General features: G+C 36.4%; 1 protein-coding gene across 26 annotated transcripts in view; it reads left to right on the top strand.

Annotated features, from left to right (window-relative positions):
- The window catches only part of NT5C2 (5'-nucleotidase, cytosolic II), a 188023-nt gene that overhangs the window by 122665 nt on the left and 48134 nt on the right, over nt 1-17224 (top strand). For 20 of the 26 annotated variants that reach the window (XM_055352861.2, XM_055352857.1, XM_031015197.3 and 17 more), the window contains one exon: nt 16899-16972. The exons of 4 other annotated variants lie outside the window; for them this stretch is intronic. In XM_055352861.2, the coding sequence (XP_055208836.1) occupies nt 16899-16972 (74 nt within the window). Of the gene's footprint in view, nt 1-2511; nt 3054-16898; nt 16973-17224 lie in introns of those variants that run through there. 2 more of the 26 variants (XM_004050033.5, XM_019034783.3) reach the window with 2 other exon arrangements.

Raw genomic sequence — 17224 nt, 5'->3', positions numbered from 1 at the left:
TTAAGCACACATGCATACTTTAAAATGAATCTAATTATTTCTAGACTCTGGCCTTTTCATTACTGATAGTATTGCCATAGTCCAGGCCCTTGTTATCGCTGTCCTAGATTACAGCAGTATCCCCCTGTAGGTCTCCCCACCTTCAGCCTTGTCCTCCTCAAAAAAATTTTTTTTTTCAAGAGATGGAGTCTCACTCTGTTGCTCAGGCTGGAGTGTAATGGCATGATCATAACTCACTGTGGTCACCTTGACCTCAAGTAATTCTCACACCTCAGCCTCCCGAGTACCTGGGACTACAGGTGCATGCCACCATACCCGGCTAATTTTTAAATTTTTTTTGTAGAGACAGGATCTTGTATGTTGCCCATGCTGGTCTAAAATTCTTGGCCTCAAGCAGTCCTCCCAGTTCAGCTTCCTGAGTCGCTGGGATTACAGGTGTGAGCCATGGCACCTGGCCTAATTCATTTTTTAAATAATGTTATAATCCTGCTTAGATCCTTTAGTGATATCACATCGAGCATGCAACAGGATAAATTCTAACCCCGCTAAGACTCTCTAAGACTGATCTTTTTCTGTCCACTTTTGTGTTGAGCAGTTCTCTTCCTCAGATTCTGCGTTCTGTCAACTGTATCTAGCTTTGCTTTTTCTCTGAGACTGGGTCTTGCTCTGTCACCTAGGCTGGAGTGCAGTGGTGTGATCATGGCTCACTGTAGCCTTGACCTCCCGGGCTCATAGCTTTGTTTTTATTCACACATCATGATTTTTATGTCATTTTGCTTTTTGTTCATGGTTCCTCTTCTGTTGGAGACCTCTTCTTTTCCTCTTAGCCTGCTGCTAATACTTTTAGCCTGGTGATTAAGAGCTTGGGACTAGGGTTGGCATTTTTGATTGTTCATTTCTTTAGAATCCCAGCATTTAAGTTTTGTAAATTTTAATTTTGTAATCTTTTAAACTGGAATAACTTTACCTCATAGAGTTATTGCAAAGATTAGATGAGGTAATAAATAAAGAGCTTAGAACAGTGTCAGTTTTTAAAAAACAGTATCTCATCCTATCTCTCAATAAGACTCAGCCAAGAGGATCTATATGTCCCTTTCTGTTGTGCATATCTCTAATACTACTATTAACACACTACTTCATAGCTACTTTTGAATGGACCTTCTCACTAGCTTCTTAAAATCAAGGACTGCCAAGTTTATCTTTGTATTACTGGTATCTGGCACACAGACATTCAGTAAATATTTGTTTAATGTATGCATGGAGTTTGAAAGAGCTAATCATCTTTAGACAATGCCTTACCTTTTGCACAGGAAGCTTCTGTAAGTGTGTACCCTCAGTTCAAGCGAGAATTTTTGTTTTCCTTTCTCTTTGCCAATAGTAAAGTCTTAAAATAGTAATTACATTTATTTCCACTGCACTGAGCTGTGATACCACAAGCTGAAAATCTAAAGAATCCATGGGAAGTTGGCACCCTTAAGGATTAGATCATTTTTCCATATTCAATTTGTATTCTTGTAGTTATGGAATTTGCTTTGAGGATAGTCAATGGAAATCCTTCATATTTGTGTAAAACTTGAGATTTAGATTTTTAAAAAAAGTATTTCCCAAGAGATATATTAATGAGGCAATGCCTGATAATCCAGTTGCTTTTCCTGTTCCCCTACCCTCAGTAATAGTTCTTGGAGTGCTTACATGTGACAGACAACATCCCTACCAGATGTTATCTTCCCTTTTATAGATTAAAACGCTCAGGCTTAGGTTAAGTAACTTATTCAAACTTCCAAAGCCAGAAAGTGGAGGAGCTGGAATTTAAGCCTTAGTTCTTCTAGTGCCCATTCTCTTTCCATTACACCATACTGCTTTTCTAAATAAACTGAAAATAATTTTCTTTTGTTTTTTCTTTTTTATTTTTTCTACCTTAAAGTCTTTTATCCCTTAATTTTATTTTGAATTTATAGTATTTAGTAGTGCTTTTAATTACTTAGTAACTATTTAAACATTTTAATAACAAAAAGAAACCTTTATGGTAAGATATTTAGGTAATATTTAAAGGGATAAAGCTTTAAAAAATTTTAAGCCTTAATTCAAGTAGTCGTTCTTTAAGGTATATGTATTTTATTTTTAATTTGAATCACCATGAGGAGGATTTATTTGCCATCTCAATGTTCTTAGACTTTAGCAGACTTATTTATTTCTTCCCCTGTTGCATAATCCCTATGCATTATATTGGTCAGGAGGCAGGAATGTTACATATTTTTTTTTTTCAAAGCTCAGTTTGCTCTGAGATTTGGAATTAACCTTTAGAATGTTCTGGATTTATCCCCCATATGCCAAAGATCTGTAAATATCTTTTCACATGAGCTGAAATTTTCAGGCGATTAAGTGAAATATTTGTGAATGCAGATGTTTTGTTTAAAAGCAGTTAATGAAGTCAGAAAAAAAAACCTCACTGTGGAAATACTTTAGGTTCCTCCTGTAATATGATCTGCACATACTTCCTTCTCTTGTAATTCACATTGTTCATTTTCTGAGGGAGGAAATAACTACACTAATAATTAAAACATAAAATTATTTATCCTGTGTTTTTTGCTCCCCGAGTAAACTAAAAATGATTTTGACCGACCAGGGCTGCTTGATTCTGTGAAACTCACATTGTTTGCGTACTGTTGGAGGGCCTCATTAGGGGGTAAATTTGCTTTTTCTGTGTTTGCCAGTAACGATTCCTGTCTCTTACGGGAACTTGCCATTTGGATTGTCTCCTTCCTTAACTGGCCAGGCTTAAACAGTTCAGGCCATTAGTTATTTTTCCTAGTCTTGAAATTTTTTAAAAAATTATTCTTAAGTTTTCAAGTATTTAAAGCTGAGGATATTGGTCACTGAGATATTGCCTAGTTAGGGTTCGGCATTGTGCCCAAATTTGTTGGGCCTCTCAGGGCCTGAGTTCTCTGTGCTTTAACAAATGAGCTACAGTTCTCAAGAGATCAGTGAAGCTTGTTTGTTGATCCTGTATTCTCATCCAGAGGAAGTAGATCTTTGAGAATGTCTAAGGAAGGGTAAGTGATTTTATTATTCTTTCTCTTTCATTTTTCTCAGTGAAGAGGTGTCATCTGCATGAATTAAAAGATTAATAAGCAGTGCTACCAGTCCGAGAGTGGAGGTAGAGGCAGAGATTGAAAGAAATTCAGCCCAAATCTTATAGTGTTTCATGTGTAATCTACTGTAAAGTTGCTATTGTTGTTTTGAAAGACGGCACTGAGTAAGGGCAATCTTAATAGGAATTTTGTAAGATATAAGTACTTTGTTTACTCTGTGGTAAATTCATTTTGTTTTTCTGCAGAATGTATTTATCAAGATTGGAAGCAAACGGTGGTTTACTGAAGAATTGAGGGAAGCTTAAAAATTCAATGGCGTTTTAAAATAAGTTGTACCTTTAGAAAATGGTGTGAAATATTTAGTGAAAAACAGCCTATGATTTTGTTTCTGGGGCGTGTAGGCAAAAAATAATTTAGAGTAGAATTCCCTATTCTAATTTGCTTTGCAATATAAGATAGTTCTGTATTATTTTTGTATTATTTTCTCTTATGCTTCAGAGTCTGAATTATTACTGATTCTCTTTTTGTGACCACTATTATAAGTGATAAGTTAATAACTGCATACTGTTGGTTATTTCATTTCTAGCCTTCAGGCATAACTAGACCTGGTTAATTTTAGAGAGATGTTTCTTTTAATAAAATAGGACATAAATCTCTCAAAAAAATTCTTTAAAAATACAGTAAAAGTTTAGTTTTTATTTTTCTGGAATCTATTAATTATCTTTCTAGTTCTTTTGTTCTGTAAGAAAATTTGAAGTGGTTCCAGAGCCTCACATTTACAACTTATTTTAATCTAATCATGTATTGATTATGAACAAAATAAAATTGGCCCACTTTACTGCTATTTTTAGACTTCATTATTGAATAACGAGAACAACCAGGGGTATAAGTAATTCTGTATTATTTTTAGACCTTTTATGACATCACTAGAAATTTGAGGTTTCTTTTAAATGTGGAAATTATGAAAGGACTGCCGTTTTAGATTGGTATATTTTCTTAAAGGACTGCCTTTTTAGGTTGGTATATTTTCTTTCCTTCTACCACTGGCTATAGAGAGGTAGGTGTTAAACCATTTTTATAATAAGGACTATCACAGGTGCTAGTATGTTTGTCAATCTTGTACACAGGGTTGTTTATAAAGCTATTATAGTTTGTAGATTTAAGATGAATTGTATTTCTAGACGCGGTTAAAGTTCTTGGAAGTAGTTAGTGCTAATTTTTACCCTATGGTAAAGTATATGTTAGACTTGGTTAGTTAGAGAAAGTTGGAGGGACCTATATTACCCCTCTAGGACACTGTAAGGGCAGATTTTTTTTTAGGTTTATCTCTAGGAGCCTCTGGAGCAATGCCTGTATTGTCTGAATGGATAATAAGTGCATTTGAAGTACATGGAGTATATAAATGAAATCAATTAAGTTTTATTCTCTATGCTATCTTTAGAAATAAATGGATACATTTTGTGCTTGGGGATGAAAAAAATTCTTACATTCACCGTTTTCATAAGTGCAATATTGACATTTAGTACCGTGTTATCATTTGATAGCTATGAAATATTTCCCTAATAGTAATAGGAAAAGATTAATAGAGTTAAATCACCCAAAATTATACTTGAGCTTTATGTAAACCTATGGTAATTAAGACAGTGTGATATTAGTGTTAAGATAGGCATACAGATTATGGAACCAAATGGGGAGTTCATAGACCCACATATATATAATCAATTGATTTTCAGCAATGAAGTTAAGCTAATTCAATGGCAAGAGGCTAGTGTTTTTTGTTTTTGTTTTTTTTTTTTTTAAGAACAGGTTTCACTCTTGTTGCCCAGGCTGGAGTGCAGTGGTGTAATCTTGGCTCACCGCAACCTCCGCCTCCCAGGTTGAAGCGATTCTCCTGCCTCAGCCTTCCTTAGTAGCTGGGATTACAGGCATGCACCACCATGCCCGGCTAATTTTGTATTTTTAGTAGAGACAGGATTTCTCCATGTTGGTCAGGCTGGTCTCGAACTCCTGACCTCAGATGATCCACCCACCTTGGCCTCCCAAAGTGCTGGGGATTACAGGTGTGAGCCACTGCGCCTGGCCAGGAGAGGCTAGTGTTTTTAACAAATGTGCTGGAACAACTGAATATTCATATAGGAAAAAAAAAAGAACCTTGACCCTTGACCTTTACCTCAAACTGTACATTAAAATAAATGGATCATAGACCTGAATATAATCTTTGTGACCCTGAATGAGGTACACATTTCTTAGGTAAACTGAATAAAAATTGTTAGACAAAATTGATAAGTTGAGCTTCATCAAAATTTAAAAAACCAAATTCCTGTTTCTTGAAAGACATCATGAAGAATATTTAAAGGCAAGCTGCAGACTGGGAGAAAATATTCTGAATATGTTTATATCTGATAAAAGACTTGGATCCAAAATATACGAAGAACTCTTGTAATTCAATAATAAGACAGCCCAGTTTAAAGACGGGCAAAATATTTGAATTGATGCTTCACAAAATTGGATTTGAAAAGATGTTATTGGTCATTAGGGAAATACAAATTAAAACTATAGTGAGATACCACTGCACACACACTAAAATGGCTATAATTAAAAACACTGACTGTGGAGCAATGGTAACTCTCATGCATTGCTGATAAGAGTGCAAAAGAGAAAAGAGTTTTGGCAATGTCTTTTTAAGTTAAACATATGCTTAACATATGACCTAGTAATTCAATTTTTAGATATTTACCCGAGATGAAAAAATGCCCACATAAATTTGTATGTGACTGTTTGTAGCAGCATTATTTATAATAGTCGAAAGCTGGAAACAAACCAAGTGTCCATTAACTGAATGGATAAACAAATTGTGGTATATCCATACAATGAAATACTCAGGAATAAAAGAACTAATCATATATGCAGCAACATGGATGAATCTCAGAAGTATTGCTAAGTAAGCCAGACACATGACAAAATAATACTTGATTCCATTTATATGAAAACTACAGTGACAGAAAGTACTAGTGGTAGCTTAGGGCCAAGGGCTGGGGAGGGTATTGCAAAAGAACATGAAGGAATTTTTTGGATTGAAGAAAATATTCTACATCTTGATTGTAGTAGTTGTTGCATGAGTGTATACTGTTATCAGACTCACCGAAATTTTCATTTAAGGCGGGTGAATGTTATTTTAAGTAAATGATACCTTGGTAAAGTTGGTGGAGGAATGAGACTTGAGAAGCTCCTCATCCTGCTGATTTAAAATTTTGTAAAGCGGTTGTTGATTATTCATATTCAAAAGGGTATCTTTGGGAAAATATGGTTGCTCCTAGGATGTGTAATGCAGGGAAAAATATAGTCTCTTTGCAGTGTCATGATTGAATTAGCCCTCTGGAGTTGTTAAAGTGCTTTTTTTTTTTTAATTACTAGAGTTGCTGTCGTTTAGGTAAAAGGCCAAAATGAATTTTATTATTTGTTTTTATTTTAAATTCTGGGTTTTGACCTTTCTTCCAATATAGGCACAGTATACTTGTTAATTTGGACTTAGCTAACATGGATAACCATATTTTCTTCTCTAATTTCTATCTCACAGAGTTTAACCCTGAAATTTTGCTGTGTTTTATGAATGATCCTCTATACACTGGTCTTTCAAAAATTGTAGAGAAAAAGTGAAAAACAATTCAGAGGAAAATAGGAAAAAAGAGATTGGAAAAGCCTGTGCTTAATTAGACTGAGGTTTTAGAATAGTAAATATATTCTTAGAAATACTGGTATTGTCCTGGTTTCTCCCGTAACTTGTGTATTTTTCTGATTTGGTAGTTAGCCCTCTCTTATATTTCCTACCATCCTGCTCCCATTGTCACAATTTCTTCATTTGAGAATGAAGGTGAAGGGAATTTTAATGTCTTTTCCTTAAATATTTTTGATGAATCTCCTTAAAGTGTGCTTTAAAATCTTTGGTGGAAAGAGAGTCTACATTATCATCAGTACTCCTATTATTTTATAGTTTTTAAGATAGACCTTCTTTTACATTTAAACATCCCAGAAACTGGGCTATATCTGGCAATATACCACCTAGAATTCAAGTTGAGTTCTTCCAGAGAGGATTTGCTTTCGCTTCTTTCGGTCACCTGGGGAAAATATCAACCATCCTGTGATAGTTTAAATTCAGAGCACAACCTACGTGACTGACTTGTTCAAATTCTCAGGGAGAGATTTTCCCCCTCCCTGGACTCAGTACAAAATGGGAAATAGATGTACAGTCAAGGCTGAGATGTACAGATTTCTTTGTGGGCCCTTCTGTGTTGTAGATATATTTCTCCCTTATCCTCATATTATGAGTATATCCCTTTTGCTATCCTAACTTTTTGTGGAATCTCCTAGGCTGTGACTTGGAATTTTCCCCCTTTTCTTACTGGTATATAATATGGGTACATTTTATAATTGATGGCATTTTAAATCTTAATCATCTTAAATTTTGTTCCATGTATGTCTCCATGCTGACTTTTCTCTGGAACTTTTAAATACTGAGTATATGAGTGAGTAAAATGAGTATTATAATTTCATGTTTTATTTTATAAGTGATAACACATTTGTTCAGATTTTTAGTGTGTGTGCTGCCGAAGTGAGCACTGTTCAGATTTTTAATGCACAGGAGGCTGTTCTCTCTTTTTTTTTTTTTTTTTTTTTTTGAGACGGAGTCTCACTCTGTTGCCCAGGCTGGAGTGCAGTGGCACGATCTTGGCTCACTGCAAGCTCTGCCTCCTGGGTTCACGCCATTCTCCTGCCTCAGCCTCCCGAGTAGCTGGGACTACAGCAGGCACCTGCCACCATGCCCAGCTAATTTTTTTATTTTTAGTAGAGAAGGGGTTTCACCATGTCAGCCCGGATGGTCTCAATCTCCTGACCTCGTGATCCACCCGCCTCAGCCTCCCAAAGTGCTGGGATTACAGGCGTGAGCCACCGCACCCAGCCACTGCTGTTCTCTTGACACAATCTGATAAACAAAATGTATCCCTCTTGATGTTCCTCAGAGAAAATGTTGAAACAAATTAGTAAGAAGTTATTGGTTAGAATTTATGAAAGCAAAACTAATGCTACTAGATGTCTGTTGCTTTTAGAATCTAACCCAAAATTTCTTGTTGTGTCTGTATGTCCATGGTATTTGAGCTTTGAATTTTTAAGAATCCATTTCATAAAGTTCTTACCTATAATACTTTTTATATCATTAAGCATACTTTTTACGGAGGATGGAGACATAATGGCAGACTGAGGTCTTCCTATTACTTGTTTTTAATAACAGCTTTATTGAGATACAATTCACGTATCATTCAATTCACCCTTTTAAAGCATACAATTTGATCATTTTAGTATATTCACAGAGTTGTGCAACCAATACCGCTATCTAATTTTAGAACATTTCATTACCCCAACAAGAAACCCTGTACCCATTAGCGGAAACTGCCCGTTCCCTCCTCCCCACAGCCTCTGGCGATGACAAACCCCTATTAAGTTTCTAGTTTAAGCTTAATTTTTAGTTCAGTTAAATATTGTGTCTGCTATTACAAGGCCCTATGTTAGGTGTTGGGCAGATTATAAATCCTGGTCTCAAAGTTTATAATCCAATAAAGAAAAAGAGAACTACCGTATTTTATGTCTATGACAACATATAGTAAGTGTCAAAATAGGGAATTTTGAAGGTTTAAGCCTGTCATTTGGGTCACAACTTTATAGAATTTTAGTTGCTGATGCAGTTTTTTCGTTAAGTAGAAAAGTAATGAGACCCAGAGACATTACTGTCACATAGTTCTGTGGCACAACCAGAATATTGATAGTTCCTTGACAAAATCACTTGAGATGCAGGGTCTTGATAATTAGAGATAACTGAGGTGGCCCTTTTAGGGAAAAGAATATAAACAAAGCCTTAGGGCATATTTAGGAAATAGCAAGTAGCTCACTTTCATTACTACAGCCAAAGGTGCATGATGTGGGACAATGTAAGATCAAACTGATTTTGACAAAATGAAAGTTTTTGAACTTGAAGATCCAATAATTTGCAATTTATTAATTGGGTAGGTAGTGAGCGATGACTAAAAGTTCTTAAGAGAGTGATATGATTGGATCAGGGTTTTAGGACAGTGCTTCTCAAACTATCTGTGAGGGAGGACCAGTTTATAAACAACTTTTTTCCAATCTGTTTCAAATGGACACATTTATAAAATAAAAATGAATTTCAAGAAAAATGAAGACAAAATGTAAGCCTACCTTTTTTATTACTACATTCAACAAACAAAATTTCTCTGTCAAATTACTATAAAAGTTTCTAAATACTTAAAATTTCTGTATGTGTCATGTCATGGGTTAGCAACAAATGTTCATAATCCAGCATTGGCCTGTGGACCATGCTTTGAGTAGCACTACTTCAAAGCAATTAATTTGGCATTAGTGCGAGGGCAGAGCAATTGGGAGATGATTGCTGGACTAATGAGGACCTGGACATGTTGTTAGCACTGTGAATTGAATGGAAGATTGGATTCCAGAGACGTTTGGTAATTTAAATGAAGGCACATTAGATGATTGGATGTGGATTTGAAGAAGAGGAAAGAATCAAAAGATAGTAACTAGATTTGAAGCTTGAGTGGGAGAATGGGAGTGCCCATAGCAGAAATAGGAACTAGTTTGGAGATTGGGTTTTCAACAAAAAATCCACATTATAGCATTTTCTATTAAGTAAAAATATGCATATATACAGACACATACTCTTTAGTTCATAATTTCAATTTGCCCTCTCAAAAAGCACTTGTAACTTTTTCTTTTCTTGATTGTAGCAAATTTTCAATGTATAATTATGCAAGCCCATAAGGAAAACAGATGCCCAAGAAGATTTTATACTTGAATCCTTAGTCTCATTTGTTGTTGCACTAACTGTCATTGGGCACTTGGCCAGGAAATTGTGACTCCTAGGCAAGGGGAGGAGTTACAGATAAAGTTCACCATTGCCAAAGAAATTCTATTCCAAATGGATTTGTGTGGAGCAACAGTGATATCCAATGACAAGTTAAATTAAACACAGAGGTGTTTTCTCCAGCACTGTCTCGGAAGATACATGCTTTTGAGGGGCCTGATTCAGGCTAAACTTCTTGAAGTTAAGTCACAAAAAAACTATACTAGGGACCTTACGAAGAATTTTGTTATGTGACTTCAAGAACTAGTTGACTCAGATAGTTTTACACTTTCCAAAACGGCAACCAGTGACAGATGAGGTAATACTGCTTTGAATTACAAGTTAAATCTCAAAGCCATTAAGATTGCTATTTACAAAATTTCAAATTTAATAAATTGCATGTTCATGTTACTTAAGTGTGAGAATATTCTTATTTCTAAAGCACATTATATTAATGGCTCTATTTCTTATGGTTAATATTTATATTTACTTGGATAGAGTTTATTCAAGTTTAATGTCTTAACTGCTGTGGGATATGATAATAAAAGCTGTTACATTTGTCTTTATATTGAAGTCTGTGCTTCGTTTTAGAGTGTTCCTGTCACTTAGAGATTGTTTTTCATGTTAATGCTCGAATCTGCAACTTACAAAAGACTTAGTATGTTGGAATTGCTGGCTAATTGTGCTTTAAGATTGGATGCTTAGTTTAGTCATGCTTTCTAGGGCGGCAAGTTTGTGCTTTTCTAAAAGCAAGCTTCGGTAAGTTAATTTCTCCGATATGTTCAAGCTCTTGAACATAGGGGTGGAGTATGTTCCACTCGTTAATAATTTAGAAATGTGACACAGTAAACTGACATTGGCAAAGGTACAGTCAAGGTCCGGAGACCAATAGAAATTTTTGGATTCCTCAAGCAGATAAATCTTTTTGTTTTGAAATGTATGATGGGGCAGTGGGCCAGCCTTGTAATTGATATAGTACCTTTTAGTTGATATAGTACCTAACACTTTGTTTTGCTATAACCTCAGTGAAGAGTAGTCATTAGTTTGAGACCAAGAGATTAGTTTCTCTTGAAGACTGTATCCTGGAGACATGGTATTTCATGCTTTAAGGCTGCCTCTGTGCTGAAGTCAGTGCATACTTTAAGCATTTGGGTGTTTATTATCTTTGTAAACTGTGGAATATATAGCCAAATAACTATATTTGGCTTATTGCAGTTCTCTATAATACAGCTGTTCTATTTTGCCATTATAGCTTTGCTTATGCACTTCAGCTATTCATACAACAAATTAGATTTAATTCCACACTGCGCCTCCCTTCATGTTTTGTAGCCTAGATTAGGGAAAGAAAAGGAAAGATGAGAATATATGTGAGGCTTTTCATTTTTATAAACATCATAATAGAAATGAATTGGGGGGAGACAGAAGTGATTGTTTCTAAGTTCAGGAATTGCTTTTGTGGTTAGAGCACTTATTTTGAATGAAAATGGAAAGATAAAGGATATTTGGTAGAACTTCATAGGAAAACATCTTATTTCCTAATTTTAGACTCTTATAAAGTCTGTCCTAGCTCTTTCTGCTCCCTAAAGAACAGCTTCTGTGACATATGTCACAAAATGGTATCTGCTTTGTAGTAGACAATGAATGTGTTGATTGAATAGTTAATGTGACTAGGTTAAAGAGATGAGAAGTGCAATTTGATGGATATGTAGCAATGATTATTTTGGCAAAACCAGATTTTCATATTCCTGAAATATGTTATTCCTAGAGTTTACATAGATAATAAAGGTACATTATAATCTTTGAATCCTTAAAAATATACATAAATGATTTGATATATTTTCATGACAGTACAAGCTTAATCTCTTTTCTAACAAAGAAAGAAGCTGGTACTTGGCTGAGACTGTTGACAGTTTCTTGTCTTAAGCACTGATTGACATTAACAGCAAAATCTCCTTTTTCCTGTAATGTTAGCTGTGCTTGAAGCTAGCTAGCATCTTTCTTCTATGAGAGTAAAAGCTGTTTCTTTTATTATGTGGTTCCACATACTTCTCTCCTGGATTGTATCACAAGGGAAAAAATCATCCCCAATCCATTCCTGCTTGTATTCCCATAGAATATTTTAGGCATGTCAGCTGTTAGGGCCTGATCAAGGATTTGATCCAGTTGGCTCTCTAGCCTGAATTAAGAATCTGTTTGAAAAGCCTTCAGTAGTTACATTTAGTTTCTAGAGCTACAACCATTATTTTGTCTTTTATCCCTGTTGTACTTTCAAAAGGATTTATGTAACTGGGAAAATATAATAAAGTAGATGCTTTTATCAGTAATAACAGGGTGATATTTGATGAAATATTAGAAGGTGATATGTTTGGGGGCTGGAGGTTGGAGGGTGTTTTTTGTTTCTTTGTTTGAGACAGGGTCTTGCTCTGTTGCCCAGGCTAGAATGCAGTGGCACGATCTCAGTTCGCTGCAGCCTTGACCTCCTGGGCTCAAGTGATCTTCCTGCCTCAGCCTCTTGAGTAGCTGAGACTATAGGCATGTGCCACTACACCTGGCTAATTTTTTATTTTTTGTTGAGATAGGGTCTCACTATATTGCCCAGGCTGGTCTCAGACTCCTGGGCTGAAGCCATCCTCCCACCTTGGCCTCCCAAAGTGCTGGGATTATAGGTGTGAGGCACCACTTCTGGTCTCAAACTCCTTTTTTTAAAGTCTCCAAGGCCATCTCTACAAAAAAAAAAAAAAAAAAAAAAAAGAAAGAAAAATAGGCTGGACATGGTGGTGCATACCTGTGGTCCCAGCTACTTGGGAGACTGAGGCTGAGGTAGGAGGATAACATGAGCCTGGGAGGTTGAGGCTGCAGTGAGCCATTATCACACCACTGTACTCCAGCCTGGGCAACAGAGTAAGACTCTGTCTTGAAAATAATTAAGAAACATATATAAATATATAAATTAGGCATTTTTAAATGGTGAGGTAAATATCAATAGAAGATCTGATATTTTCTTTCTGTATCCCAGTGGAGGCTTTTTGCATCCCTTGATGCAGTTACTCTTCTTTGGAGACCATTGACCTAGATCACTGATGGGGGAGCCCAGCCCAGGCTTTTTTATTTTTAACAAGTTACTCAGGTGATTGTGATTTTGATGTACACTGCAGTTTTGAGATCCACTGATCTATATCATTCTAATTTCCTACAGTTACTTATGAAATGAAGACAAAGAAAAGGTTTGGTAATAAGAGGAGAAGCCATGCAGTTTTAACTTTGGCTGGCTACCAAGCTGAGGATCAAGTGGAAAGGATAACCTTATTTTCTGTCTTTTCCCTTTCTGTTCCCTTTCCTCTTTTCTTTTCTCTTTTCTATTCTTCTTTTTTTGATGGAGTCTTGCTTTGTAGCCCAGGCTGGAGTGCAGTGGTGTGATCTTGGCTCACGGCAACCTCCGCGTCCCGAGTCCAGGCTCAAGCAATTATCCTACCTCAGCCTCCTGAGTAGCTGGGATTACAGGAACACGCCACCATGCTCAGCTAATTTTTGTATTTTTAGTAGAGACAGGGTTTCACCATGTTGGCCAGGCTGGTCTTGAACTCCTGACCTCGTGATCCACCCGCCTCAGCCTCCCAAAGTGTTGGAATTACAGGCGTGAGCCACCGTGCCTGGCCCTTCCTTTCTTTTCTTCTTTCTTTTTTTTCTTTTTGAAACAGGGTCTCACTCTGTCACCCATGCTGGAATGCAGTGGTACAGTCTTGGCTCATTGCAACTTCTGCCTCTCAGGCTCAGGAGATCCCACTTCAGCCTCCCGAGTAACTGGGACTACAGGCATGTGCCACCACACCCAGCTTTTTTTTGTATTTTTTGTGGAGACGGGGTTTTGCCATGTTGCCTAGGCTGGTTTCGAACTCCTGTGCTCAAGTGATCTGCCTGCCTTGTAAAGTACTGGGATTACAGGCGTGAGCCACTATACCTGGCCTTTATTTTTAAAGATGATTAAAACTTACCCTGAAAGACCATCATGCTGATGGTCTACCATACTATTATATGTTCAGTTTTTCCTATGTCTTCATAGTGATCTTTCTGATTATTTCATTTCCTTAAACTCTGATATTTTGGTCTTAAATGCAGGATAAAGTCCAAATTCCCTAATGTGGCTTACAAAATCTTCATGATTTTTGACCCCTACTAACCTTTCATAGCTTTTATTGCTCCTTCCCCCATCCTTGCCCCCTGGAAAACCTCTTTCTGTGAAAACAAACAGAAGCAAAACCAAAGAAAGCTTCTCAACTCCAGCCACAATAAATGCTTTGTAGTTTACTGTAAACCTTTTCTTTGCTTGGTTATTTTGCCTGCATTGCCTTTCTTGCATTTTCCTAATGGAAAACTACTGATTGATTAAGATTCAGTTCAAACATTTCTTCCTGACCTCTCTAAACAACTGGTACTCTCTCCTTCATGTTATTTTATAGTACTTACTGAATTGCTGAAATTATTTAAAGGTCTCCTTCCTAGTAGGCTGAGTTCCGCAAGGATAAACAGAGTAAATTACAATATAAGTTTCATGAGGGCTGGTACAGTCTTTTGTTCAATCACAGTATCTGGGTATAATAGACAGTAGCTATTTATTTAATCTATATTTTTATCTTCAGTGGGCTTTAAATGACTTGTTTATTAAATAAATTATAAATTAATAAGTGAATGAGTTATAAAATCCCAAAAGTAATCTTATTTTATGGGGTCAGACTTTGGAAAGGAGAGCCTCTTCCCTGAAATCTTGAATACATGGCATTTTTAATGCCAGGACACAATACACAAATCTGTATATTTTTGTATAATATCTGATTTCATTTACTGTATAAGAAAGACTTGGATAATATTTTTCAATTTTTAATTTATTTGTTATTTTTTGGGGAACAGGGTTTCACTCTGCTGCCCAGGCTGAAGTGCAGTGGTGTGATCTTGGCTCACTACAGCCTTGATCTCGTAGACTCAAGCAATCCTCCTACCTCAGCCTCCCAAGTAGCTGGGACCACAGGTGCACACCACCATCCCCAGCTGATTTTTGTATTTTTTGTAGAGTTGGGTTCTCACCATGTTAACCTAGGCTGGTCTGGAACTCTTGAGCTAAAGCCATCTGCCTGCCTCGGCCTCTCAAAATGCTGGAATTACAGGTGTGAGCCACTGCTCCCAACCTTGAATAATTTTTATTATGGATTTTAATATTGGTATTTAAATGAGAAGATCTAAAAGAAAACAAAGGAAAAGCTTCTTGACCTTGGTCTCGGCAGTGATTTTTTTGGATAGGACACCAAAAGCACAGGCAGCAAAAGCAAAAACAAGTGGGACTACCTCAAACTAAAAAGCTTCTGCGCAGCAAAGGAGAAACAAAATAAAAAGGCAGCCTATGGATTGGGAGAAACTGTTTGCGAACCATGTATCTGTTAAGGGATTAATATCTAAAATATATGAGGACCTCAAACAATAGCGAAAAAAGAAATGACCCAAAAATGGGCAAAGGACCTGCATAGACATTTCTCCAAAGCAGACATGCAAATGGCTAACAGGTATTTGAAAAGGAGCTTAACATCATTAATCATCAGGGGAAGTGCAAATCAAAACCACAATGAGATATCATCTCATACCTATTAGAATGCCTTTTATCAAAAAGATAAGAAATAAATGTTGGCAAGGATGCATGAAAAGGGAACACTTGTACACTGTTGGTGGCAATGTAAATTGATGCAGCCACCGTGGAAAATGCTGTAGAGCTTCCTAAAGAAAATACAGCTGCCGTATGACCCAGCAGTTCTTCTAGTTAAATGCCCAAAGGAAGTAAAATCACCACTTTGTGAACATATCTGCACTCCCATGTTCATTGCAACATTATATAGAATAGCTAGGAGATGGAAAAAAAATATCTGTTGATGGGCTGAATGAATGGATAAAGAAATTGTGGTATATATACACACAATGGAATATTCAGCCTTGAAAAAGGAGATTCTACCGTTTGCAACACCATGGATGAACGTAGAAGACATTATGCTAAGTGAAATAAGCCAGACACACCAAAGAATACTGCATGATTTCACATGTGCAATCTAAAAAACAATCAAAAAAGGAAACCATAGAAACAAAGAGCAAAACAGTGATTGGAGGCCAGGCGCGGTGGATCATGCCTGTAATCCCAGGACTTTGAGAGGCCGAGATAGGAGGGTTGCTTGAGTCCAGGAGTTCAAGACGAGCCAGAGCAACATAGGTGAGCCTCTGTCTCTACAAAAAATAAAAAATTATCCGGGCTTGCTGGCGTGTGCCTGTAGTTCCTGCTACTTGGGAGGCTGAGGTAAGGAGGATCTCCTGAGCCTAGGAGGCTGAGGCTGCAGTGAGTCATGATTGCACTGCAGCCTGGGTGACAGAGTGACTCTGCCTCAAAAAACAAAAACAAAACAGTGTTGGGGAAGGATGGAAAGATGTAGATCAAAGGGTACAAAGTTGCAGTTAATGTTGGATGAATAAGTCTAAGAGATCTAATGTATAGCATGAGGGCTATATTTCATAATATTGTATTATGTACTGTTAATTTGCCAAGACAATAGATTTTAAGTACTTGTACCACAATAAAAAAAAAAAGAAGAAAGAAAACAAGGTAACTATATGGGATAATGGGTATGTTAATTTGTTTGACTGTATTAATCATTTCACTGTGTATATGTGTATCAAGATAAGTATATCAAACAGCATGTCGTGTTATACATCTTAATATATAATTTTAAAAGTTTAAAAAATCAATTGGAAAAATAAAGAGAAAACCTAGAAAAATAGCCAAATAACTTTATTAAACTTGAGAATTTATTTTCCAGTGTTGAGATATTATTTTTTATTATTTTCTATAGGGTGTTTGTGAACCGAAGTTTAGCAATGGAAAAGATAAAGTGTTTTGGTTTTGATATGGATTATACCCTTGCTGGTGAGTAGCAATTTCTGATTGCTTAAGAACTGCTGCTTTGGGTATAACACAGTGGGTTCACAGTAGGCAATTCAATTGACATTTGCTGACTTAATCATGTATTTGGCTGCCAGAAGCTTTTATTTTCAGGTTGCTTCCAGTAAGATTTGTGAATATTGAAATTATCAGATATCCTTGAGATGTGGCTCATGAGTTTGTACACATAGATAGAAAAAGTACTAAATTTTACTATTTTAGAGACCCTGGTAAGAA

The sequence above is a fragment of the Gorilla gorilla genome, chromosome 8 (assembly GCF_029281585.2).
Source record: "Gorilla gorilla gorilla isolate KB3781 chromosome 8, NHGRI_mGorGor1-v2.1_pri, whole genome shotgun sequence".
NCBI classification, from domain to species: Eukaryota; Metazoa; Chordata; class Mammalia; order Primates; family Hominidae; genus Gorilla; species Gorilla gorilla.
The sequence above is the reverse complement of the archived record's forward strand: the minus strand, read 5'-3'. Positions and strand labels throughout refer to the sequence as shown.